Here is a 25,950-nt window from a genome sequence, read left to right on the forward strand (position 1 = left end):
GAAAAGGCGCCTGCCCAGCTCCTTCTCCCGAGCAAGTGACGGCAGCAACCGCAACACGCGAGGAAGCCGCCTGTCTCCAGCTCCTCCTCCAACAAAGACTGTTTCCTCAGAAACACAGGAGCACATTCAGGAACCATGTTAAGTGGAAATCACACAAAGGGAAAAAAAAAAAAAAACCGGAGGAACGCACTGACGTTTCTGCAGTGATGTATTCATACCAGACACCTTTTTAAAACTGCCATTTAATATCAGACGAGATGCATAGAAAACAAACGCCACTTCTTGTTAATCACACAGTACAGTCACGAGAAAAGACACACCATCCATCTATTTTTGTCCTTTTAAAACGTTTCAGGAAATGCATCTTGCACAAAGTGCCAGGAAAACAGAACTGGCTTTTGGTACGTTAACGAAACGCTGTTCAGAAGTGTGGAAACCAGGACGACGTAGACAGATCCAGCACAAATGCAAGCCCCGGGCTCTGCTTCCCGAAGAACATCAGGGCCTGACGGCGCGTCCCGGGCTCCAGTGGCGCAGGCCCGGCCGGGACCCCCCTGCCGCGGAGCAGCCTCCTCACCACCGACAGCGCCGGCTCCTTTCTTCTAAGAGCTGGTTATCAAATATTTCTTTTTCCCTTCAGAAAACAAAAGATACTTCACTTTAGTCATTTTGTGTTTTAAAGAGTACGAAAACAGGAAGGTTCCTGTTTATGGGGACAGAGCTTCAATCTGGGAAGATGAGAAAGTTCTGGAGATGGAGGGTGGTGACGGCTGCACAGCTACGCAGATGTGCCTAATGCCACCGAGCTGTGTACACTTAAAAAGAGTTAGGATGGTAAATTTTGTTATGCGTATTTTAGTACAATTTTTTTAAAGATATTTTCAGAAAGAGTATGAAATATCAAATTGTTCCTACTACATGACCTCCCTGTAAAGAAAAATCACCTTAACGATCAAGTGCCCAGCAGCCCCGTGGGAACAGGGCCACGCAGGACACAGATAAACCAAGATGCTGGTTTTGATGTTTGACTGGCAGGCACCTGGAGCCATGTCAGCGGCTGGAAAGAGGCAACCACAGAGACGGCGGCGGGAGGAGCGGAGACGGCCCACACCATGACCTCGCACGCCACGGTTACATAGTCAGCCTGTGCACAACTCCTCAACTGTGACTCCCAGGTGAAAAGGACATCAGGAGGGAGGGGACCTCCCTCCACGATGCCATCGCCATCGTGTGGCTAGAGACGCATTCACGTTCCGTCTGGCCATTGGAGCCACTGGTCCCGGTGCCAGGACGTTGACATGCTCCCAGAAGCTTGACTGAGGCCCCAGGTAGACAGTGGACACCACTTGCTGCCCTGCTCTTCTCTAGATGGTTCCGCAGGTGGCCCCGAGGCCACACCTCCTCCTGCCTTGCGGAGAACTCATGGCTCTCCTGGGAGCCGCTGTGACCATGTGCCTGTGATGGCGGGAGCCCTGGCCTGCCCCGTTGGCCTGGACGGAGACCCTGCCCTGGCCTCGGCCTGCCGCTGCCCACACGCCCCGCCTGACTCCGGCAGGGCCTGGCACCGAGCCCAGAGATGGGATTAAGGGCTCTGGGGCCAAACATCCAAGGCAGCTAAACACACCGAAGTGAGAGAAACATCTTGATCACAGCATTCTTCTGCCTGGCCAGACACCATCTGGGGTGACTGCTGCCTCCTAATCTTGCTGCACGGGCCTCAAAGCCATGGGCTGGATCAAGAGGGAAACAAGTTTAAAATACAATCAGCCCTGCAGAGAGATTAGGATGGACACGCCCGGGCACGCGACCAGCGCTCCGCATATGCAGCTGCCACAGGATCGGGCCCCGAAGCTGGCGACCCCAGGGAAGGCCGTGGCCGAGCCGCAGGCCTTGGACACGTGTCCAGCTCTGCCCACCACTGACCAGCTCGGGAACCCTGGACCACCACCAAACCCATCTATAGGACAGGAATGTCCAGCGCTGCCTCTGCGGGGCCTGTGGCCATTCCCTGGCCCTTCGCTAACATGTGTTTTGAGGAAGAGTGAGCTGTGGGCAGCTCCAGCCAGAACCGCCGGCGGCGCAGAAACAAAACCCCTGAAGACATGAACTGAGAATGATCTGGAAGCAGCACTTGGAGCGGCCTACCGGTAGCTCAGCGAAGGTCCCTTTATGTACTTTTCCTCCGCTGTCTTATAGTCCACCGCATCCACTGCGGAGATCGCGCAGATGATAGCCTGCAAGAGGGGACAGCAGCTTAGCTGTGGCTGGCGATGCCCGGCCGGTCCGTGGGGTGCACGTGCCTGGGACGCCGCGAAAGGCCAGTGCAGCTAGCTACGGCCTCCAGACACAAAGCCTCTGCTTATTATGAAGGCTCTGAAATAAAATCCACAATGCTACTGTGTGGGCTAGAGATGCGTTTATGTCACTGAAACCAGAGAATAAAAGGCAAGACCCAAACACACAAGTGCATTTAAAAAAAATCTGTAAGTTTACTGCAAAAAAAAAAAAAAAAATTTTTAAGGCCGGGTGCAGGGGCTCATGCCCAGCACTCTGGGAGGCCGAAGTGGGAGGATCACTTGAGGCCAGCAGTTCGAGACCAACCTGAGTAAGACCCTGTCTGTACAAAAAAATGTAAAAATTAGCTGGGTGTGGTGGCACCTGTAGTCCCAGCTACTCAGAAGGCTGAGGCAGGAGAATCGCTTGAGCCCAGGAGCTGGAGGCTGCAGTGAGCTGTGATGACACCACTGCACTCCCGTCTGGGAGACAGAGTGAGACCCTGTCTCAAAAAAAAAAAAAAAAAAAAACCCAAAAAAACTGAGGCCGAGCGCGGTGGCTCACGCCTGTAATCCTAGGATTCTGGGAGGCTGAGGCGGGCAGATCATTTGAGCTCAGGAGTTTGATACTAGCCTGAGCAAGAGTGAGACCCCGTCTCTACTAAAAAAAATACAAAGAAATTACCTAGACAACTAAAAATATATATATAAAAAATTAGCCAGGCATGGTGGCACATGCCTGTAGTCCCAGCTACTCGGGAGGCTGAGGCAGGAGGATCGCTTGAGCCCAGGAGTTGGAGGCTGCAGTGAGTTAGGCTGACGCCATGGCGCTCTAGCCCAGGCAACAGAGTGAGACTCTCTGTCTAAAAAAAAAAAAAAAAAAAAAAATTGAAAGGATCTGAGAACACGACAGATACCCGACATTAGGGAAACACTGTTAACCTTTAAGGTGAAGTAACAGTGCTGTGCTACGGTGGAGAGCAGGTTCCCTGGGGCAGTCTCTGGGGTGGGCTGTCCTGGGCCCTGCAGGTGCTTCCACCCACCCCAATCATAACCACCAATGTCCCCAGACCTCACCTAGGGTCCCCTCAGGACAGAAATGCCCAGTTTTAAAGAAACGCACTACAGTATTTACGGGTGAAAAATGTTTTGAGGTTTTTTTTTGCCCAGAGAAATCATCCCAGGGGGCCCATGTGCTCATGAGGGCTGACTGTGTGGAAGTTTCCAGTTACGGAGGTGAATGGTTTTGAGTTTGATAACATCTTTCTCATGTAGACACCCAGCGGGGCCTCCCTCACGCTCCAGGCATAAACCTCACCAAGCCCCAGCCCAGCTGAAGTCCAAGATCATGGACCATCCTAACCACGGTTTCAAGGCTCTCGCCGGGCGTCCCAGGACATGGCCCTGGTACCCTTCATGTGCTGAGGAAACCGAGCCTCCTCCAGCCCGAGTCACCTCTACCTCAGACAGCTCCCGTCCTCAAACGCAGCATGTAATCCCCAAGCCCCCAGAGATGCACCCAGTGGTCACCTCGGGCAGAAGCACGTCCAGGACGAACCGGATCCTGTCGCCGTGGGTGCGCGTCAGCACGGTGCTGCCCATCTCCTGGCAGACGCCCTGCAGGTACTTCACCACCAGGTCCAGCTGCTCCTCGTCCTCCAGGTACGTCTCCACGCAGGTCACAGGTTGGCTGGAGTTCAGGAAGGTCTCCAGCCAGCGCGATGGCCGCCCACTCTTTAGCACGGCACGCAGGTGGCTCTCGGCGCCGCGGGCCTTCACAATGTACTCCACCAGCTTCTGGTTGGCCCGGTCACGGGCAGCCCGAGAGCGATCGGGAAGCACCTTCCTATAGGGCTGCCTCCGTCCCAGGGCGCTGTCCACCTCTGGCTCCTTGGGGTCCCCTCGGCTCAGCTGTGGGAACCTGGTCCCCAGGGCGTCCTGCTGGATAGACTTCCGCACGGGGTAGCCTGCAAAGGATGCACCACCGGGGGCCAGCGCTGGGCGGACGGGTCTCTGCCGCCTTCCCGCTACCACTGAGCAAACGTCACACCCTCCCCAGCCACACTCGGGTTGCCCAAGGCTGGGGTTCTAGGACCCAGGGGTGGCTCAGAGGGCTTCAGGTTCCCCGAGAGCCTCTGGAGAGGAATTTCCACGTTGTGAAGGCTCTTCCTTTGGGAGGATCCCTGATATTTCCCCACTAACTGGGCCCTTTAGCCAAGTTCAACCCTGAAGAGCAGAGCACCCCCCGACTGATGAAGAATCAATACAGTTATTTCCACTCCCTAACAGGGTCGGGGACGGTGGGGGGGAGGAGGGAGAACCCTCTGCCCTCAATCACCAACACGTGGCACAGGCAAGGAGAAGTGCTGGTCAAATGCTTTAGCGTTCAGTGACGGCCTCCAGCCTCAGCAGGGACAGGGTGAGTGGCTCACGTGCCCAGGGGCCCAGGCCAGATTCAGGGAGCAGCCCCACCGCATCCTGGGGGGCCCAGTTCTGTGTGGATGTGGATGGCCCAAGGCCAATACACCCACTGTCACAGCCCAAGACACTGAAGACCGTTTTCTCAGGGGCTGAGAAGCAGCTCGTACTTCCACAGACAGGCCCGAGACTTACTTATGTGGGCAGCATAATACTCCAGGAAAGAACCGGTGAAGGACCCACAACCTGCAGGGGGAGGAGGGGGAGCCACGTTCAGACAGAGGAGACTCTGGAGACGTCCTCCAGGCTCTGGGACCAAAACACCTCCTTGGGGGACTTTCAGTCTAAGCCTGACCCAGACACCTCCTCCCACGACGGTGTCAAGGTCACGGTTGCTGCTCCCACCACCCCCGGAAACATTGCTGGGCATGAGTCTCCTGGGGGGACCACAGGACACCAATGCATTTTACTAACAAGGCCACGTTTTATAAATTCCCGACCGCAGACTTGGGACGGATGGAAACCAAATCTCTCACTGAAAGGAAACCCCGTCTTCCGTGTCTGCCAGTTGTATCCACTCCGCCCAGGGGCCTGCCCTCCGCCCACCACAGGGAATGGCCGCCCCCCTGCTCTGGGCCGTGCAGAGCCTCCACGCACCTAACCGGACCCTGTAGTCGGTGATGAGGGACACGCACCAGCCGATGGCCTGGTCGAAGTCCTCTCTGGCCTTGTTCTGCAACGAGACCCACAGCAGGCATCAGCACGGCAGTGTGGGCCGCCCCCGCACCTGCTCCAGAGGCCACTCTCGGAGCTCTGGACCTGACCTTGGAGCCCCCATTTCCTCTCCTGTTAAGGGCCTGGCAGAAATGCACCAAGCCCAGGTCCGGGCTCTGAACTCCTCAAAATATGGCGACCAGTGACCCCTCTCGCTGGGCCAGTCCTAAGGCGTAGATAGCACAAAACACCTCGGGTGTGGCCAATACGTCATCAGACAGAGAAAACATAAAAAGTCTTATGAGCAGGGTACCACCATGGTGTACGTACGCCTATAGTCCCAGCTACTTGGGAGACCAAGGCGGGAGGATCACTTGAGCCCAGGAGTTGGAGGATACAGTGAGCTGTGATGATGCCACTGCACTCTACCCCAGGAGACAGAGCAAGGCCCTGTCTCTAAGCAAGTAAAAAATAAATAAAAATAAAACACGCCATGAAACATCTCATTCTAAAAGGCGCCTGTGCCTGCTTGCACTACCTGGAACAAGGCGGGCCAGCCCGGGGTAGGGATGTGTGTCAGCGCCAGGATGCGCCCAGGCCTCCCCGTCCTCACCAGCAAAAAAACGATGACAGCCCCGTCCATCCACCTCTGGCAGCTGCAACTTGGACCCAAGATACCACCAGCCACCAAAGGGCAGGGGCATCGAGGCGAAATCAAGGAGCCGGGACGGGACGACACACCTGGGTCAACCCCGCCTGACATCCCAACTGCTGTCCCAGCCCAGCCTTCCCAACAGCACCTGTGCCAGGGCACTGGGGGCGCCCACCCCTCAGCAGGTATCAGGCCGGTGCAGGCAGCTGTGGCTCTGGCCAGGCTCAGGCCGGCAACTGGGACGGCAGCTGGGCGGATCCTTAGAGAAGGTGACAGAGCAGCCCCATAGATCCCCAGGTGGGTAACCGGCCTGTGGAGCCAAGAGGCTTGGCACCCCAAGATCTCCGCCGGCCGGGCAGCCCCCAGTGCTTACCTAACAAACTGCTTCCCCAAAACCAGTCCTTGGGGGCCATACTTACTACCACTGACATGAACCGGACTTCGGGACCTACATGCCTGACTGCTCAAGTAGCCGTGAGCACCCTGCCAGCGTCCTGGGGCACGAGGACAATCCTGCGTCCTTGTAACCCGCACCGTGGTGTCAGACAACCCATCCTCCACGTGTTTCAACACACACAGCTACAACAAGGAGCCTGCTCTCCTCCTGCCCGACACGTCCTTCTAGTCTTGGACACATCTCAGTGGCCCCAGAGCGAAAGGGACACTTCCTAGAGTGACCTCAGCACAGCCAGGCCACTGGTCAGTGTCTCAGAGGCACAAGGCCCACCGTGGCCACCGCCCCTCCCAGCACCCCGGGTGCCCCAAGAGCTTCAGGGAACAAACCAAGCAGCCGGCAGGGAGCCGGGTCCCCTTGGAGGCATAGGCTCTGGATGTGACATGGGCGCCAGCCTCCCACAGGGGCACACATAAGGACAGGAAAAGCCCACCCACACCCACCGCCCTCAGGGTGGCTGAGGCTGCAGTCAGTTGGCAGAGCAGGCCAGACCCCTGCCCACAGGAGGCCTAACCCAAGTCCCGAAAAGCAAAAACAACTGCACAGAGCTGCCAAGGACCCCGTGAACCCCTCATCCACCTACCCCAGTGTTCTGGTTTTGTTGTTCTTTTTAAAGCTGCTACAATGAAATGAGGGTTTCCAAACTTGAAACAGACTATTTTGACTTGGGCAAACTCCGTGTAGCTTGTCTGCAGGGTGCATGAGAAAAGCCGACCACAGACACACGGACGTAGGGAGCTGCTCTGGGGAACCGCCGGCCACGTGACACCCATGGACCGTCAGGCTCACATCCAGCGCCTGGGCCTCCTGCGCTCTGAACTCAAAGGGCTCCCACCTGGGTGCCCTGTCCTAAAGGGCGGCCTGGGGACAGCCGGCCGAGGGAGGAGCTCGCCTTGCACCCACCTCTCCGCTGCAGCCTTGCCTGCCACCCCAAGCCTTGGTTTCCTTCCCTGTAAATGGGGAAACAGGGCAGGAACTTCCCAGGGGGTTGTGACCGATGCCCAAAGTTGTTGTCAGAGTGGGCACAGTGCCAGCTCCAAGTGCCACTCTCCTGACTGTCCACATTCACGAGCTACAAAATAAACCAAAGAGGCAAGTGCATGCTGTAATCCACCTACCAGAAGCGCCTGTTTCTCTTTACAGTCGAAGTGCTTTAGTCTTTTCAGAGACACCGTAATCCTTGACGAAGCAGAGAGAGGGAAACGTTAACGGGCAGGAACTTCACTCAATGCATTTGTTTGTCGAGGGTGACGGTCCCTCAGCCGTGAGGGCACATCCCCACTCGGGCTACACGTCCCAGTATCAGGGACCGAGCAGGGAACGATGGGCAAATGACCGACCAACTAACAAAATGGCCAAATTCAGGGGGGAGGGATGCTGTCTTCACAGCCCCCACACAGATCAGGTTTGCTGTAGTTTTGGGGAATGGGGGGTCCAAGGCGAGGCCCGTCTACCGCCTTTCACAGCCAGCAAGTAGGGTTTGAAACCAGAGTGTTGGCTGGTTCCTTCGCACACAGCCTTTGCTGGCTTCCCTTCCTAGCAAGGGGGAAGTCGCTGGAAGGCACCTGGCCGGGCTCGGCACAGCGGCTGAGGCCTATATGCTGCCCCAAGAGCCACGAGGCCCCACCTGGGGCCACCGCAAGGAGCAAGGAACAGTGGCCTTACCCCCGCCCCTTTGGGTTCATGTCTCCTTCGATGAAAAGCACGCTAGCTTTCTTGTCTCGCCGCCTGACGCTCTTGACCTGTAGGCAAATCCAAGGACACAAAGCGTCAACACAAAGAAGAGATGGTGGGTTGTGACTGCTTCTCTGATATCACCTCATGTGGCTGCCTCGTGAGCAGCCGAAACACGGCCACGGCAACGCCACCGGATCCGGGGCGACCCTGGCAGAGGCCACAGCAACGAAATGCCCTGAGTTCTGCCCATGCCTCACTCTTAAGTACTTCTACTTCTGCGCAGAGTCAGCTGGGTCTGTTCTGGTTTCTCAGTGAAAGGAACCACACCTGCCACTGCCAGCTGCCTCCTTAAATAACGTCCCCACCGACTCTCCCAGCGGCTCAACAGGGCAGGTTTATTCTCCTCACTTTCTGGATGAGTGAAGTGAACTCAGAAAGGCCCAAGAACAAGCCCAGACCACACGGGAGGGGCCATGGGTCCAGCCTCCCTCCACAGCCCAGCCATCCCATGGCCTCCCAGGGCTACGGTGGGAAAACAAGGCCACACAGTGCTGGGCCTTGGACAAGGCGGCCTGCTCTCACACCCCAGGAACCTGTCACATTAGTGACTTGTTAGCCTGGCAGGGACCCAATGAACTGAGAGAAATGAGGGTGCAGGAAGGAGGTCATGCGGGTGCTGAGCACCGACGGAGGGGCCCCCACAGACTTGGCCAGGAGGCGCCTGGTTCTGCTATGAATGTATTTAACCCACGTATCGTGTCCAACAAACACCGCAACAAGTTCAAGTCTATGTTTTCTGTGACCAGAGTCATATGGAGGCATTGGTGGCTCTAGTGAGATAAGAATCTTTAAAATAACAAAAGCACCTCTTAATTACTGCAGAGCAGATACCTTTTAGATTTAGACATCACTGTCTCTAAAAGAAAAGCAAAAGAACTCTAGCTAGAATGATCAGAACCCTGTCCGTGCCGGAGGGGAGGCAGGGCCGGGAGGCGCCTCCCTACAGCGACACTGAAACCACGGCTGGGTGTGCAGACGGCATGGCCAAGGGCTGCGCACGCCCGACCTCACCACCCACACCGGGAACCGTGACAGGGTGCCAGATATCCGATTCTATCCATACCACCCATCCCTACCACAAAATCTAAATTAATGAACTTTCATGGGGAAAAAAATTTGAAACACACAGTATTTAAGATGAACAAATCACTAAGACTTTTTTCAGGCAGGTTTTTCTAAGCCTGCCTGGCAAAAATGTGACCTGTTCATGCCAAACTGACCAGATTCCTTTATTTAGGTAAATGTATCCCCAGAAATTTTCATAAACCTACTGTTTTTCCCCAGCAATGACAAATTAATGAAAACATAAACTCAGGTCAAACTGTCAAGAATTGAGGACGAGTGGAATAAAATTCATGGGATTTGACTAACTGCTCTTAAAAGACGGAGGAGATTGTTCTTACCACTGCTGGCCAGAAGGGGTATTTTTGGTATTTAAGCCAGACTAGCATTCCTACTTCAAACGAACGTGGTTCTAGAATTAAAAATAGAAAGAAAGAAAGAAAGAAAGAAAGAAAAACAAAAGATAGAATAGACAAGTCAGATCCACATCAAGCACCAAGTGCAACAGCTTGAGAAAACATGATTATTGTGATATTGTTTAGATCTGATTTTAACAAAATTCACTTAAAAGATCAAGAGAATTTGAAAGGCAGATTTGTAACGCGTGTCACTTAAGACTAACTGCCAATTACGAGACCGCAAAACAGAATGGCAACGGTTCGGAGCATGGTGCGGTGCTGGCTTCTCAGCTGGGACAAACGTGCGGGGCAGCAAGAGGGAAGCTGCGAGGGCAGGTGGGACTCTCTGTCCTCTACGTGCAATTCTGTAAATCTAAAATTACTCTGAAATAAGACACTATCAAGAAAGAGTGTGTACTAAACAGAAATGAGGTTAGTAGCACACAATAAAGATCCAAACCTACGAACTTAATTTCCAAGTTTCCACAAGGCTTATCTGAGAAACTAGGATAAAAATGGGGTAAAATTATTTAAACCAAGAGATAACTACAAAACTATATATGAATGCAATTTAACTACGTTTTCTATACCAAAAAAAAAAACCCAAAATGAATGAATTAAATTAAAAAAAATCAAGTAACACAAACACTAGGAGAAAACAGAGGCTGTTCTTATACACACGGAACAAAGGTTCCCAGCTGACACTGTAGGAGAAAGGAAACGCTGCAATATTTAATTCTAGAAAAATCAAAATGCCTGTAAGGTAAAAAAAAAAAAAAAAAAAGACCAAATGAAAGTGGAGACAAGCTGGGGAAGACATCTACTGCCCACACAACCTGCACGGGTTCCCACCAGGTGGGGCCATGCAGACAAATGGCCAATTCAGAGGCCCATCGGTGACTCCTCAGACCACGCTTGGCTGACAGGTGAAAAACAGGGCTAGACGCGAACCAGCTCGAGCCGCCGACAGACAAAAGAGCAAACACCTGGGCCCTGGCGACCAGACCCCGGCTGGGGGCGGTGGGGGTGGAAAGGCCCCTGGGGAAGGCACAGCGCCCTCCTCTGCGGCCAAACCCCACTCTGGAAACAGATCCCACAGAAACGGTCTCCTGGAGCCCAGGACGGGGGCCCTGTAGCACCCGAGGTCCTGGAGCCCAGACACGCCCAACGGGTGAGGCAGGACTCAGTGAGTGAAAACTTGCCACCCCTAGAAAATAATAACCAGTCGCCACTAAGAAGGATTACAAGATCATGCGGAAAAGTAAAAAAATCTGGGTTAGCATCAGGTGAAAAAAGGGAAAATGCAAAATTGTAATTAAGTTCATTCAATGACGGAAAACCATTCAAGCACTTTGGACAAAAAAAGAACTACATAAGATTGCACGCACACGCGGCTTCCCAGCTGTGTGACTGCCCTGCAGTCTCATGGGGTATCACCGTGGGGGAACCGGGTGAGAGGCCCTCCAGACCCCGCACTATCTCTGCAACAGCCTGTGAATCTATAATTTTTAACAAAAAAGCTCAAACAAAAAAAAAAAGGTTAGACTAGGTTAAGATGGATGGTTAATGGGAGAGTCTAAAAAATGTCACTGGTTCTAAATTACTTCCTTCATGAAGCAAACTGACTTTCTGCTCATTGCTGGCTGGAACCTTTGGGTCTCATTTCAAACCCCTTCCACAGACGCTCCGTGGCACCTAAAGGCAGGTTTCCCTCTGGTGCAAACAGCTGCTTATGGGAGGGGCTGGAGACCCTGCCTCCCTGGTCAGACGCCCAGAGGCCATCGCCAAAGGAGGCTGACGGCGGCCACACCCCAGCAATGGCGACAACCGTCTCCCCACCAGCCATCCCTCCTTCCCACTGCAGGGACGTGAGGAAGGGACTGACGGTAGCAAAGGAGCAGTGTCTAATAGGGAGGGCCGGGCTGCCTCTTCCCAGGAGCCCTGCGCTCCCCTTTGTGTGCCTTACTCCTGAGACAGAGGACCAACGTGGCACTTCTTAAGGTCCCTTCCAGGTCTCAGTTCAATAGCAGAAAAATCAAATAGCGAAAGACCTGCGGAGGCAGATGTCAGGGACAGTCTCAGAACACTAGCCCACACTGCTGCTGACTGTAGCATTACCGCCGAAGGCCACTCCGTGGTCACTTCTTACCGTGATATAAAAGGATTCTCGGCGGCTCCTCATCATCCTCGTCTTCCTCCAGGATGGAGTTGATGGAACTGAACTCCATGGACTCTTCGGAAGACTGAAGATCTGCAACAACGTCATGGGAGACTCTCACTGTCACCGCACTGTCTCAATGACTCATCCCAAGAAAACTCTTCGTGACACATGACCACCAAGGCATAAAGAAAAGATCCCACACTGCCAAATTCAAACAGGGCGCTTCGCCTAAAGTCGCTTCAGAGAAAGATACTCGACAGGAAAGAGAGAATGCCTTTCATGTCGCAAGCGAAAGCACGAGAGGCAGGCTGGGGGCCGGGACACTGCGTGCGTTCTGGGTGGGCTTCCTTTTGTCCCCATGGCTTACTCCTCCGGGCTGCAGCGCTCTACGGACGCCAGGAGCAGGGAACAGGGCAGGGGTGCAGCCACTGTGTCCTCACAGAGGCGAAAGACACACGTCAGCTCCCCGCAGCCTTCAGTCCTGCTAAGGAGGTGGCCTCAGGAGAGGGGTGTGCACTAAAGACAGACCTAGTGACGAGTTTATAGAGAACAGATCCTCGGACGGCTGACCGTGCAGTCATTAATGTTTCCCAGCCTGCATTTCAGAAACAGTGGGACGCTACAGTGCTAGCTCGGTGCGTGGCGGCCACCACACAAAAACACATCAACATAGGAATCCTAAAAAGTCAGAAGCCTTTTAGATGAGTTAACCATTTTTGAGATTCCTGCCCCATTTAGAGGGAATGCGTTACTGCTTCTGCGAGAATTACGAAGAAAAGAGTTAATCCCTGGGGCGCAGACACGGCCTGCGCACAGCCACACGCTCCCCGCTGCCGGCGCCAGCAGGGCGCTGCCACCCTCCACCCCAGCCTCCCTGCCCTGCCCTACGCTTCCAACAAAACTAAAATCACAAATATTTGGGAGAAGTTGAAGTAATTATAGCCCAGTGGGGAGACGAACAAGAAGGAATGAAGAAATCTCTGCTCTGAATCTATTCTGGCAACAATCTCATCAAGACCTTGTTAAAAATACACAAGCGCCTGCTAGAACATGGCCGTGGGGGAAACCACAACTCCACCCTGCTGGCTCTCCCAGCACCTCGTCCTCCCCTGACAAACTTTACCTTCCTCCAGCTTCCTGGAATCCGGGAGACGGAGACTTCTTGTGTCCTCAGCGGGAGCATGTGGGGAAGGCTGGCTGGGCCTGGCGGCGCTGCGCAGGGTCATGCGCTCCCTCAGCCCCTGCCTGGGAGACAGCTCGGGCCCCGGGGCCCCCATCTCCAGCGGAGTGGCTGGCGGCCCCTGGCTGCCATCCAGGCACAGCCTCTTGGAGGGACATTCTCCGGCCTCTGAGCAGGCCAAGTGCGCAGGGCCCGGGGGCACCGTGAGGCTGCCCAACGGCAGGCCCGGGTCCCGGCCCTCGGCCCTGGCACACGGATCATCTTCCTTGACCCTGCAGGAGGGGGACAGGGCTGTCCAGCTGCCTGCCTTTCTCTCACTCTCTTTGCCATTTTCTTCCTCTGATGGCAAAGGTACCTTCTGGCACGGGCTGGGCTTCTGTGCAGAATTTCTTCCCCTCTTACTTGCAAGAGTCTGATCTCTGCCGTGCACTCTGGCCCCGCTGCCATCCCGAGAACCATCTCCAGCCGCAGGGGCCAGCAGGCCTCCAGGGTGTGCACTTTTCCCGAGCCCCTTCTTGTGGTTCGCTCTGTACCGGGCGTCCTTTTCACAAGGGGATGGACCTGACAGGCTTTGCGGTGCACACTCCCTCCTCCCCTGAGGTGGGGAATAGTCCGAATCGCAGAGTGAGGGGGCTGGCTCCGCGGGCTGCTTCCCTCTCCGAGATGGAGCCATTCCTACTGTCCTTGAAGAGCCTTCTTGGCTCAGACTGGCTCTCTCACTCAGAACATCCAGAGCCACCCGAAGTGATCGTCTGTAGGTCAGCTCCTCCAGAGGTGCAGCAAGAACCTCGTTCTGCGAGGTCGCATGGACTGAAAATAAATAACGCCTGGTTACGTCCAGATACCCAGGCATCGCTGTCACGGCATCGCTTTGACAGCATGCTTGCCTAACTTCGACCCCTGGATTTTGAGCCTGGATGGGTCAGGGGGAGGCTCACATTTCTCACCTACATTTCCTCAGAAAGGAGACAAGGCCACAAAACAGCAGCTATTCATTCAGGACTTCGAGGCTTCATTTTTTTAAAACACAAATTTACTGACCTTAACCTGATTGGCTAAAAAGATAAATTCCTCCAAGTTACAAAACAATACCATGAGCAAAATGTATTCAAATGTTTTGCAAATCCTCTCTCAGCCATACAATTTCAAATTCAATCAGGGTCAATAAAAACCAATGCCAACTACATAAAGAACTCTGCTGGCAATGTATTCCTGGTCTGGGGGGAGGGGAGCAAGGAATAGCAGATTAAAAAGACTCATTGTGGGCTGGTAAGTTTTCAATACTTCTTTCCAAGGGCATTTCAAAGCCAGAAAAGAGCATCGTGGGCCTTTAGTTTGCAGCCCAACTTCCCTGCTGCAATAGTTTTATTTATTCATTCCGACACGTAGATATGGAGCTATTTATTTGAACAAGATGATGGATGCAGTATCACGACTCAGTAGGTACAATACCGCAATCAAAATAGTATCCCCTGCTTAACATTAAAAGCACTCACAAATAACCAGCCCCCCAACACCACCTGGGCCAACGAAGAAGGGGCCATGAGAGAGGACGGTCAGCCCGCCTCAGGTGTGCAGAGGGGCACCCGCCCTAAGCAACCACTTTTCTCGGAAAATAGGAAAATAGCCTTATTTTATAAGCACCATCGGGAGGAATTCTGGTCCATCTTTTCACAAGACAAACAATTCTTGGCAATTGGAATAAATGCTCCCACTCTGAGAAGAGGAAGGAACGGCCACGTCTGGGTTTGCTGAACTGCGACTAGGTGGGCGCAGTCACTGCTGCTCCCAGGGCGTGGGGGTGGCACGTCCCTGGCCTGGCTTTAGCAAGGTCTGTCTCACCTACAAAATGCAGAGGGCGTGGGAAGCAGAGAGTCCCACGTCGGCCCTGCCTGGTGCCCACCTACAACAGGACCTACGCATCATGGGCAGCCACCAACTCCTCCTCCCCTGGGCTCTGCTTTCAAATGGCAAACACATAACCAGCTGCTTCTCAAAGCTTGGGCTGAGACCCGACTGGCCAGGGAGCAACAGAACCATCTAGAAGTCTTACTGTAGGATGAGGAAAGAGAAAAGGAAACACCGCCCCTGCTCACGGAGCCGGCGTGGCCCACCTCCTGTGCACACTGGAGAACACGGATGCTCACCCTGACCACGCTGGGGCCAAGAACAGGACTGGCTCTAGGGGCAGATTGTGGGAAGGTTTAAGGAAGCAGATCCATTTTTTCTTCTCCTTCAGCTCAGGGGGTTCATGTTGCCTTGTACGGAAAAAAAGTGGTGAATAGGGAGAATTTTCACCTAGAAAGCTAAGTCTCTCTATTCCCCCAAAAACTCTCTCTCACTTTGTGAAACCCAATGGTCACCTGGAAACGCACTCTTACCTAAGGAGGAGGCAATGGCTTCAATCTGAGACTTCCTCAGGACCTCAACGTCTGTGCTTTTCACCTTAATTCTGCAGAGACAGAATCGACCGTTACACACCACCAGCCAATGCCACCACGGAGACATTTTCAAACACGTTTTTCTTTAGATGACAAAAGAATTAAATTCATTTTCCTCCTCAACCTTCCACTTAAACCAAAAGTCACAGCCAACTAGGAATTCATACGCCTGAGGTTACAGGCAGCAAGGACCCTGGTGCATGTGGTTTTTTTTTTTTTTTTTTCCTTTTAAGACAGAAAAGGTTGGCTGGATTCAAGAGTAAAAATGAATTCAAATTGTGACTTTTATGAGGCAAATCTGACTTTCAACTGCACAAATAACTCCTTTGTTAGATTTTCAGAGTAGATGATAATGTCACTAAAAGCTGTTTACAGCCCAGCAGGTGTGTTTTAGTTTAAAAGGATGTGCTTTCCTTTTAAACTGGAGTATTCAATTACCTTCCCAGCCGCAGGGAAAGTGTGAGCTGGGGCCAAGCAAGCTTAGGAGGCAGCTCTGAAGATCCACGAGCAGGAAGGAGTGGGGCACAGAAAGCTCCCAAGGAAGAGCGGCAAGGGAGCCAGGCGGCTCCCTTCAGAACTGGGAGTTCTCCCGCCAGACATGCCCGTGCCACACCACATAGGATCTGGGCCTTCCAATCACCACCACCCCAGATGATCTACACCTTCCCACCACCAGATACTCTCGAGGAGAACAATACTGTGCTGCCTGATGATCAATTATTTGCCTTCTCAATGCTCAATAATTTGACAGGCTCAAAATCCAAATATTTCAGAATTGATGGGCCTGTCACACAGGTTTCCCAAACAAAGACACAAAGGTCCCTGGGAAGGAAATATCCCTATTTTAACCCCAAAGAGGCCGGGCGCGGTGGCTCACGCCTGTAATCCTAGCACTCTGGGAGGCCGAGGTGGGCGGATCGTTTGAGCTCAGGAGTTTGAGACCAGCCTGAGCAAGAGCGAGACCCCATCTCTACTAAAAATAGAAAGAAATTATATGGACAGCTAAAAATATATATAGAAAAAATTAGCCGGGCATGGTGGTGCATGCCTGTAGTCCCAGCTACTCGGGAGGCTGAGGCAGTAGGATCGCTTGAGCCCAGGAGTTTGAGGTTGCTGTGAGCTAGGCTGACGCCACGGCACTCACTCTAGCTTGGGCAACAGAGTGAGACTCTGTTTCAAAAAAAAAAAAAAAAACCCCAAAGAGTGTTCACCCTGTGTATAATTTACATTTATTCAATTTTGGCACAGATCCCTCTGTAACTCTCAGAGAATACCTTGTTTAGATCTTCAATTTCCAAACTGACATAAAATTAAATTAACTGTTCCCCTCCTACAGTTAGTATGACCACTAATGAGTTAGAATAACCAAGCAGGTAATAAGCCCTTAAGAGTGGGCCTTGCTTTTTTGGGGAGGCAGGGAACTTAGTATCGGAACTCCGCACAGAAAAAGACAACAGTATTTAAAAAAACATAACACTTAACTTTTCCTCTAGGGAGAGTATTTGAACATCTAGAAAAAATTCCTTTTTTCTCTTATTTTTTGTTGAAGTCTCAGTTCTGGCCAACACCTATGTTTAAAAAAAAAAAAAAAATCCTTGTTATTAAAACAGTTGACAAGAACACAATCAGTGGCAACACACAAATGCAAACGTAGCAAGTAATTCTTAAGGTATCCAACCACGGGATTTCAGAGCTACTCAGTCCAACCCCCTCACTGCACAGATGGGGAAACCGAGGGACAAGGCAGACCAAGACAAGGACCTGGGCTTCTGCCTTGAAGTGCAGCACTTTCTACCCAATTGCTGGAAAGATTCCCCGAAATACTACCATCATTTACTATCCCAGGGCTCCCTGCCAGATATTTCCTTGAGTTAGAGCCCGACATGCCTTTTTATAGCTAAGACTGTTAATTTTTTTTTTTAGTGTGGAAAAAAAGACACTTCTGGAAGTGTAACCTTGTAAGCACTAGACCAAAACCCCATTACGCGGGGACTGAGAATCAGTGCCAACCATTCCAGCTCAATTATTTCACTGAAGCCAACTCCTAGGTATCTCCTAATAAAGATTTTACTTGTCATCAGAAAGTCATTTCTAATTCCTGAAATTACAGAATAACGGCTGTCACCTTTGCAGGCCATAATCGCTTTTCCCATCTGCAGAGGACATACTTGGCATCCTCCATGATTTAGACTCATGTGGCAAGCGGTAATGATTTGGCACAAACAAAGTACTTCAAGGTCTGACGGCCGATGTGCCCTGCAACAAAATTTGCACGGTGGTTTATAAAATCGCTCGCTTGTCATATTCACGCAGACACAACCCTCACGGGCAAAGGTTAGCCCGGCTCATCCTCAAGTAGATGGTTCAATTCTGCAATGTTGCATTGAGATGCCGGTCGCCCAAAAAGCAGACTGACAAACAGAAGTGACTGGCTGCGGTACCCAGGGAGGTGCCTGCGTTTTTTTCATAAATAAAATACGGCAGCCTTCCTCCCAAAGGTTCTGTCTGGATTATTTTTAAAAGGCTCCTGAACAAATCATCTCTGCACTCAAAGCATGCCTGCGACCTGGGCAGGACAGACATTTAAAAACAATCAAAGCTTACAACCCTCCCCTATTTGGGGAGTTAACAGTTGACCACAGCACAGAAAACTAAGAGAGGAAAATGACTGCTCTCTCGGCTGCCATGCCCCAGAAAGGACGGGGACAGCTGCAGACCGGTGGTCACGGCAATGGGGGGGTTAACGAGAGCAGCAGGGGAAGTAAGGGAGTTCAGGCAGAATACAGGGGCTCACAGCAGAAGAGGGTGTCACCGCAGCAGGGAAGAGGGTTTCTGTGGCAGAGGTGGGGGGATTTCACCATGGAGCAGAGTCCAGGCAACAGAGGAGGGGGACACAACAAAAGTGGGGGTTCAGGCAGCAGGAACAGGGGATTTCACCATAGGGAGGGGTCCAGGCAACAGAGAAGGGGTCACAGCAGCAGAGGTTGGGGTTCATGCGCAGGGACAGGGGATTTCACCATGGGGAGGGGGTCGAAGCAACAGAGGAGAGGTCACAGCAGAGGTGGGGGTTGAGGTGCAGGAACAGGGCATTTCACCATGGGGGGGTCACAGCAACAGAGGTGGGGGTTGAGGTGCAGGGACAGGGGATTTCACCATGGGGGGGGTCACAGCAACAGAGGTGGGGGTTGAGGTGCAGGGACAGGGGATTTCACCACGGGGGGGGGGGTCACAGCAGCGAGGGGGGGGTTGAGGTGCAGGGACAGGGGATTTAACCATGGGGGGAGTCACAGCAACACAGGTGGGGGTTGAGGTGCAGGGACAGGGGATTTCACCACGGGGGGGGGTCACAGCAGCGGGGGGGGGTTTGAGGTGCAGGGACAGGAGATTTAACCATGGGGGGCTCACAGCAGCAGAGGTGGGGGTTCGGGCGCAGGGACAGGCGATTTCACCACGGGAAGTGTCACAGCAGAGGTGGGGATCCAGACCACGCGGGGCCCGGGGGTTTCAGGCATGGGGGAGGGGCCCAGGCAGCGGGACCAGGATCCAGGCCGCAGTGGGGCCCAGGCAGCGGCGGGCGTGGATCCAGGCGTACGGGCCCGGGCCCGCGGTCAGGGCAGGAGGCTCCGCGGCGGGACCGCCCCTCCCCCCAGGCCCCTCCCGGCAAGGCCCGGCCGCCTCAGCCCCCGCCCCGTGGCCCAGAGGGCCGCAGCCCGCCGGGCTCACCCGGCGCCTGGCCCTGCCCAGCGCGGCGCCCCGAGCCCTGGCGAGCAGGCCGCGGCGGCCCCAACAGCAGACGCACGCCCGCCAACCGCCTCCCGCGCCGCCCGCGCTCACCGCCTCCGCCACCGCCGCCGCCGCCGCCGCCGCTCCCCGCGGGGCCGGGGGCGGGGCCTGCCTCGCGCGGGGCCAGGCCCCGCCCCGCCGCGTGCCGGCTCCGCCCCGACGGCGTCTCCGCCTGCGCCGGCCCCGCCTCCGCTCCGGCCGGCCCCTTCCGCCGCGCGCAGGTCCCGCTTTCCCGGGTCTTCCAGCTGAGGGGAGCCGGTGGCCGGGGTGGCTTTTCCCGGCGCTGGGTCCTTTTGTCTCCAGTTAGGTCTCGGACGCCGGCCCCGCGGGTCCGAGTGGGAGGGCGGACGCCGGGCCGGGCTGGTTTCTCTCCCTGAGACGCCCCCCCTCCCGCGCCACACACACACACTCAGAGAACCTTCCAGAACCTTTCAGTTCTTGGGGTGCCTCCCGGCCCTGCACAGGGCTGACCTCATTCCCGCCCCAATGCCAGGCGCCTGCTCGCACTCACAGACGGGGGCAGTTTCCCGAAGACCGCAGTTCCCCTTTTCCTCCGGGTGCCTGGAACCGCAGAGGGGCCAGTCCCGACCCTGGCCCTAACCCTAACCCGAAGAGAATGTGCAGGCGGAGCCGCTTCCTTTCACATCTCTGCCCACAGGTGTGATGTCTCTTCCATCTTCTTTTCTTATATTTTTCTATTTAAAATGGTCTCACTCTGTCACCCAGGTTGCAGTGCAGTGGCGTCATCACAGCTCACTGCAGCCTCCAACTCATGGGCTCAAGCGATCCTCCTGCCTCAGCCTCCCAAGTAGCTGGGACTACAGGTGTGTCCCAGGACACCCTGCTAATTTTTCTGTTTTTTTTTTTAGAGATGGGGTCTGGCTATGTTGCCCAGGCTGGTAGTGAACTCCTGATCTCAAGCCATCTTCCTGTCTTAGCCTCCCAGAGTGCTGGGATAACAGGCGTGAGCCCCTGCGCCGGACCTGAGTCTATCTTTTTTAAGACTAAAGTCTACCTTTTCCACCTCTAGGATCCCGGTGTCTGGCTTCGGCCCGGACTTTTCCAGTTGGAGGTGCGGCAGCAAAACAAGCCAGGCTGCTTGTACCTTCTTCATGATTTCACGGGTGGAAGACGAGTTTCTCCCGTAGTTCTTAGCAACCTCGGCGTAGGATTTTTTTCCCCCTTTCTTTTTTTAAGTTGAGAACTTTCTCACCTTCTCACTTAAAGGAAGCGCTTCCAGGCTTGGCGGTGGCATATCCGAATTTTGCCAGCCTCACTCCTGTTGGGCTCAGGGACCATTATTAAGTGAAATAAAAGTTACTTGAGATGCTGGGCATCACGAGATTTCATCACATGACTCAGAGCAGTGTACGATTTAAAAATTAAGAAATACTTAATTCTGGAATTTTCCATTTAATAATTTCAGACCATGGGCCGGGCATGGTGGCTCACGCCTGTAATCATAGCACTCTGGGAGGCCGAGGCTGGAGGATTGCTTGAGCTCGGGAGTTCGAGACCAGCCTGAGCAAGAGCGAGACCCCCTGTCTCTACTAAAAATAGGAAGAAATTAGCTGGGCAACTAAAACTATATAGAAAAAATTAGCCGTGCATGGTGTCACCTGCCTGTAGTCCCAGCTACTCGGGTGGCTGAGGCAGAAGCATTGCTTGAGCCCTGGAGTTGGAGGCTGCTGTGAGCTAGGCTGATGCCACGGCACTCTAGCCCGGGCAGCAGAGTGAGACTCTATCTCAAAAAAAACATAATAATAATTTCAGACCATAGGTAACTAAAACCGATGGAAGCTAACCCACCAATAAGGGGGGACTACCGACCCTGCTATTTGTTACGTAACCCAGAGGGAGAGTATCCCGTGTCAACACATGGAAGCAGGGTGGGTTTCATGGCCCTGTGACCTGGGCCTAAACAGGTCCCCTGCTATTGCTGGGCCCCTGTGGTTTTGTGGTGTGCGTGTGGCCCAGCCAGACATGTCACCAGCCCTGCGTGGAAATGGTACATCAGGTCAAAAAATAAAACTGAGGGCAGGTGTTACATCTTTCCCGAGTTTTGGGCCACTAAGGGTCCTCTAATCTGGCCCTGGGGCTGATGAGTCGCAGGCAGGGAGGGAAGGAGCAGTCCCCCAAGGCGGGATGCCTGCATACCAATTCATCAGCCTTTGTTTACCTGAAGCCGGGAGCTGCTTGGAATTGGGGCCGGCCACGACATACTGGACTCTTCCTCGGTGCCCCCCCCAGCCTCCAGGGACCAGGGACAGCCCTTCCCCTTGTGTTCTGAGCTTTTTGTGTCAACCTGGCCGAAGGAAGGTGGGTGGTAATTGAATGCCTGTAAAACTCCTTCTGAGGACACGGCCAGCAGTGGGGCCCAGTTTAAGCTGGTGGCTGTAGCCGAGTGTTAACAAGGTCAGGGGATGGTCAGGGTTTCTAGTGTGGTCCCCTTATGGCCTAATTAGGGACTTGAATGGGTTGGAACATGGGTAGAGTTTCTGTTCAGAGGCTATTTTGATGTTACAGTTCAATCACTTTAGAAAATATAGATTCAGTCCCGGTTCAGCCCGGCTCACTGGGTGTGTGTCTCTACGTTTTAATCTTTGATTTAGTTCATGGTTCAGGAACAAACTTAATACGTTTTTCACCCATCACCAAATTAACAAAGATGAGAGAAACAATAGTTTGGCCCCCATGCAGGGCATGAGAGAGGCCGAGGTAGTAACACGGGGCTGCCGGGGGTGTGAACTGGTACGTTTCTGAAAAGCGACTTGACGTTATCTGTCAGGGGCCTTGAAAATATTCAGACCCAGCAATTTCCACTTCTAGGGGTTTATCATAAGGATAATAATCAGATGGGCGTCAAGATTTACGTGCAGGAGTGGAAACTGCATCCTTATTTATGTTAAAATCATGGAAAAATCAGGGGTGCCCTAAATGTCCAACCGTAGAGGTTTCGTTAACTAAAATATGATGGGAACCATTTTTGGCAGCATCTTGCGTAACAAGAGAGAAATGCATGTGACAGGTTTCTAGTAGACAGGGACATGTTTTAATTAAAGCCGTAACTGGCTTGCAAGTGGGATGGAGCCTACGGAGGCTGTTCTCACAGCGACCTGCCAGTCCTTTGTGCTGCTTTAGAAGGACACCCTTCATTGCAACAGCGAATCTCGGTGGCTTAGGATCTACATTCTTTCTTTAAACGGTATTTGAGTGACTGCTTTTTGGCAGGGACTGGGTGTACAATGGTGAGAAAAATAGCTCTCAGGGAACTCGCAGACTGATGGGGTAGACATTTAATAAAATAATAACGTTTCAGCACCTCCCGTTGGCACGGGTATAAATACTTTATAAGTATTAATTTATTGAAGGCAGAGCCCTAAAATATTGGCCTCATAATTAGCTCCATTGTTTTGGCTGTTCCTGCCTAACTAACCACCCCAACGCCTTTGAGGGCCACAGAGTTTATTTGCTCACAATTGCGCAGTCTGTACTTGGTTGAGCGGGGTGGTTCTCCTGCCAGGCTTGGGCATGGTCACATGCGCGTGTGTTTAACTAGTGGCTCCTTGGAGAGTGGGACAGCTGGGCTTGTGTCTGTCTTCATGGGACTGTCCAGGTCAGGGCCTGTCCTCCTGCTCGCTCCGCAGGGTAGGTTCTGAGGTTCCCAGGAACCAACAGCGGACACTGCGGGGTCCCCCTTCAGGCGGAGCCACTGGCACCGAAGCACATCCACTGTTTCTTCTCGGTTACAGTGAGTTGTGGGGCCAGCTCTGATTTCAGGGGCGAGGATGATACCAGAGACGTGATTCTTGGACATCACCCACAGACAGCCACGCCCATTTTACAGACAAGGAAACTGAGACTCAAAAAGGTTCAGTCCCTTGTCCAAGGCAGAGATAAGATCTGAAATGGGAAGTCAGGCTTCGGGGCCCACACTGCTAATAACCACTATACGGTAAAATACGTACAGGTTCCGAATAAGTCAGCACAGAAGTGGGGAGAATGGGGAGAATAGCAGACAGACACCCTTGTCTGGAAGGGGGGGATTGAGGATGTGACATTTAACCTTGAAACCTCGAGTCTGAATGGGACAGGGAGAACTTCCAGAGCTTAGGGAGCCATGCAAAGGTCCTGCGGTGGCTGAAGGACCAACTCCTCAGGAGCTAAGAGCAGACTGGTGGCGTAGAGGTCTGTGTTTTCTATCTAACGTGCCGATTTGTGTCACCGCCACAACCAAGGCCGTTTCAGAATGTTTCCGTTACCTCAAAGATGTTACTCGGGCTGCCCCGTTACAGCCACACACCGCACCACCATCCCTCACCCAATTCTGTCTGCAGAGTCCCTTTTGCCGTGGAACAGAGAGACACAGACTCTCTGGGAGCTGGGGTGTGGGCATCTTTGGGGGCCATTTCCACCTACTGAACTCAGATGTGGCCACGGCACTTGCTTCAGCCAATGAGATACGTGCACAGCGCCATGGCCACCACACAACTCCCTCGTTCCCTTTCCCTCCTGTGAAGGGGACCAGCCCCATTCCTGGCCGTGGGCGCCCTGCCTGCCTTCCTCCAGGAGGAGAGACCCGGAGCTGAGCCCCCGCCACCTGCCGTGGGCAGCACCGTGCGAGTTTCCCAGGCTGTCCTAACATAGGACCACAAACCGGGGGTGGGCAGGGAGCGTAAAACCACAGACAAGTATTTTCTCATGCTTTTGGAAGCCAGAAGTTTGAAATTAAGGTGTAGGCTGGGCTGGTTCCCTTGCAAGGCCCTGAGAGAGAAGCTGTCCCCGGGCTCTGGCCCGGCCACTGGTGGCCCTGATGTTCCTTGTGTTCTTCAGATTGTAGACATGTCGCCCCAGTGCTACCTCCACCTTTGCAGGGCACCTCCCTGTGGGTCTCTGCTGCCGCCTCTTCTTCTGCGGACCCCAGACATTGAACTAGGCCCACCCTACTCCAGTGTGACCCCCTCTTAACTCACAACATCTGCAAAGACCGTATTTCCAAATAAGGTCACATTCTGAGGTTCCGGGTGGACAAGAGTTTTGGGGAGGCGCGGTCTAACTGGGTGCGGCTGGTGTACGTGTGAAACCAACCTTTGCCACTTCCCCTCCCTGGGCCGTGAGATGCTTGTGGAGGCAGCGCGGCTCCGCTTGGCTGCCCTGATCGGCGCCACTCTCTGCATTGTCCTGCGGTAATTGGGCCGCATGCCGTCCTTCCCCCGGACGCTGGCGTCCTGCAGATGAGCAACTGTGTGTCTTTCTTTCTTACATTGTAGAGGATGGAAAAAATTAATTTTACCACCTGGCACCAGGATGCATCTTGGAGACGCAACTGGGCTTGTTTGGGAAAATACCTTAATTAGTACTAGGGGACAGGCAGGGCGGACAAGAGATGAAAAGGGCCCACAAGGGGACGAGAGTCTCCTCTGGAGGAGAAAACAGCTAAAGTGGGGGGCTGAGGGAGAGAGGCTCTGGGAGGTGGGGACCCCCGGGGACCCAGACAGCTGGGAGACAGGGCAAAACAGATGGGGCGACTCCAGTGTTGAGTCTGTGGGACCCTGGGCTGCAACACAGAAACGGAGAGACATTCTGGACAAACCCCAGAATTCATGAGAAACCCGGGAGAACCAGGCTGGAAATTAAAACAATAAAACCCGGACCCACCTGTGCAGGGCCCTGAGCGTTGGTCCAGGTTTGTGCTGGGGCCAGCTGGGGTCGGGACAGGTCGATGGGTTTCCCACCATGTTCTGTAGCTTGGCTTGATGGGTTTCCAGGTGCCTGCATTTCGTCTGCTATTATAAAACAACAAACGAAAGCCAGGTGTGGTGGCTCACGCCTGTAATCCTAGCACTCTGGGAGGCCGAGGCAGGAGGATTGCTGGAGGTCAGGAGTTCGAGACCAGCCTGAGCAAGAGCGAGACCCCCGTCTCTACTAAAAATAGAAAGAAATTATATGGACAACTAAAATATATACAGAAAAAAAAAATTAGCCGGGCATGGTGGCGTGTGCCTGTAGTCCCAGCTACTCGGGAGGCTGAGGCAGTAGGATCGCTTGAGCCCAGGAGTTTGAGGTTGCTGTGAGCTAAGCTGACGCCATGGCACTCACTCTAGCCCGGGCAACAAAGTGAGACTCTGTCTCAAAAAAAAAAAAAAAAAAACAAACAACTAAGAGTAGAAAAAATTAGCCGGGCATGGTGGCGCATGCCTGTAGTCTCAGCTACTCGGGAGGCTGAGGCAGGAGGATCACTTGAGCCCAGGAGTTTGAGGTTGCTGTGAGCTAGGCTAACACCATGACACTCTAGCCTGGGCAACAACAAAAAAAAAAATAATAAATAAATAAATAAAATAAACGCCCCTACACAGTGCTGGGCCCTGTCTAATCTAGGAGAGACCCCTCCAGGCCCAGGGTCCAAAGACGCTGACCCAGGCCCACCCGTGCTGACGCCTCTTCCCGGTGGCTGCTGGACTCAGGGTACTTCGGAAGGGCCTCACGGATGGCCTAGGGGAGCCGGGGCCCCTCCTGCCTGCACTTACCCACCTGGCACTATGGCCTTTCAGACCACAGACCGGGGCCTCCCCTGGGCACTGTGGACACTGGGGCTGGGTGGTTCTCTGGGGAGGGGTGTCCTGGGCACTGCAGGGGCCGAGCAGCCTCCCTGTCCCCACCCACCCCAGGCCAAGAGC

The 25,950-nt window shown here is 53.7% G+C and overlaps 1 protein-coding gene across 2 annotated transcripts; it reads right to left on the bottom strand.

The window, feature by feature from the left end:
- Positions 1-224: 224 nt before the first annotated feature.
- PWWP3A (PWWP domain containing 3A, DNA repair factor) lies at positions 225-18,912 on the bottom strand. Of its 2 annotated transcripts, XM_069480940.1 has the most exons (14): positions 18,896-18,911; positions 17,616-17,746; positions 16,973-17,058; positions 15,431-15,501; positions 12,993-13,859; positions 11,858-11,959; positions 9,652-9,722; positions 8,177-8,253; positions 7,630-7,690; positions 5,349-5,424; positions 4,887-4,937; positions 3,804-4,240; positions 2,146-2,234; positions 225-634 (listed from the first exon to the last, which is right to left on the bottom strand). In XM_069480940.1, exons 2-14 carry the CDS (start codon positions 17,670-17,672, stop codon positions 574-576), a joined length of 2,106 nt encoding a protein of 701 aa, XP_069337041.1. In that variant the 5' UTR covers positions 17,673-17,746; positions 18,896-18,911; the 3' UTR covers positions 225-573. The 2 variants fall into 2 exon arrangements, with proteins under 2 accessions (XP_069337041.1, XP_069337042.1); XM_069480941.1 differs by lacking the exons at positions 225-634; positions 2,146-2,234; positions 3,804-4,240; ... (1 more) ...; positions 5,349-5,424; positions 9,652-9,722 and having other exon boundaries at positions 18,896-18,912.
- Positions 18,913-25,950: the final 7,038 nt, after the last annotated feature.

Source organism: Eulemur rufifrons, chromosome 2, assembly GCF_041146395.1.
Source record: "Eulemur rufifrons isolate Redbay chromosome 2, OSU_ERuf_1, whole genome shotgun sequence".
In the NCBI taxonomy this organism is placed as follows: domain Eukaryota; kingdom Metazoa; phylum Chordata; class Mammalia; order Primates; family Lemuridae; genus Eulemur; species Eulemur rufifrons.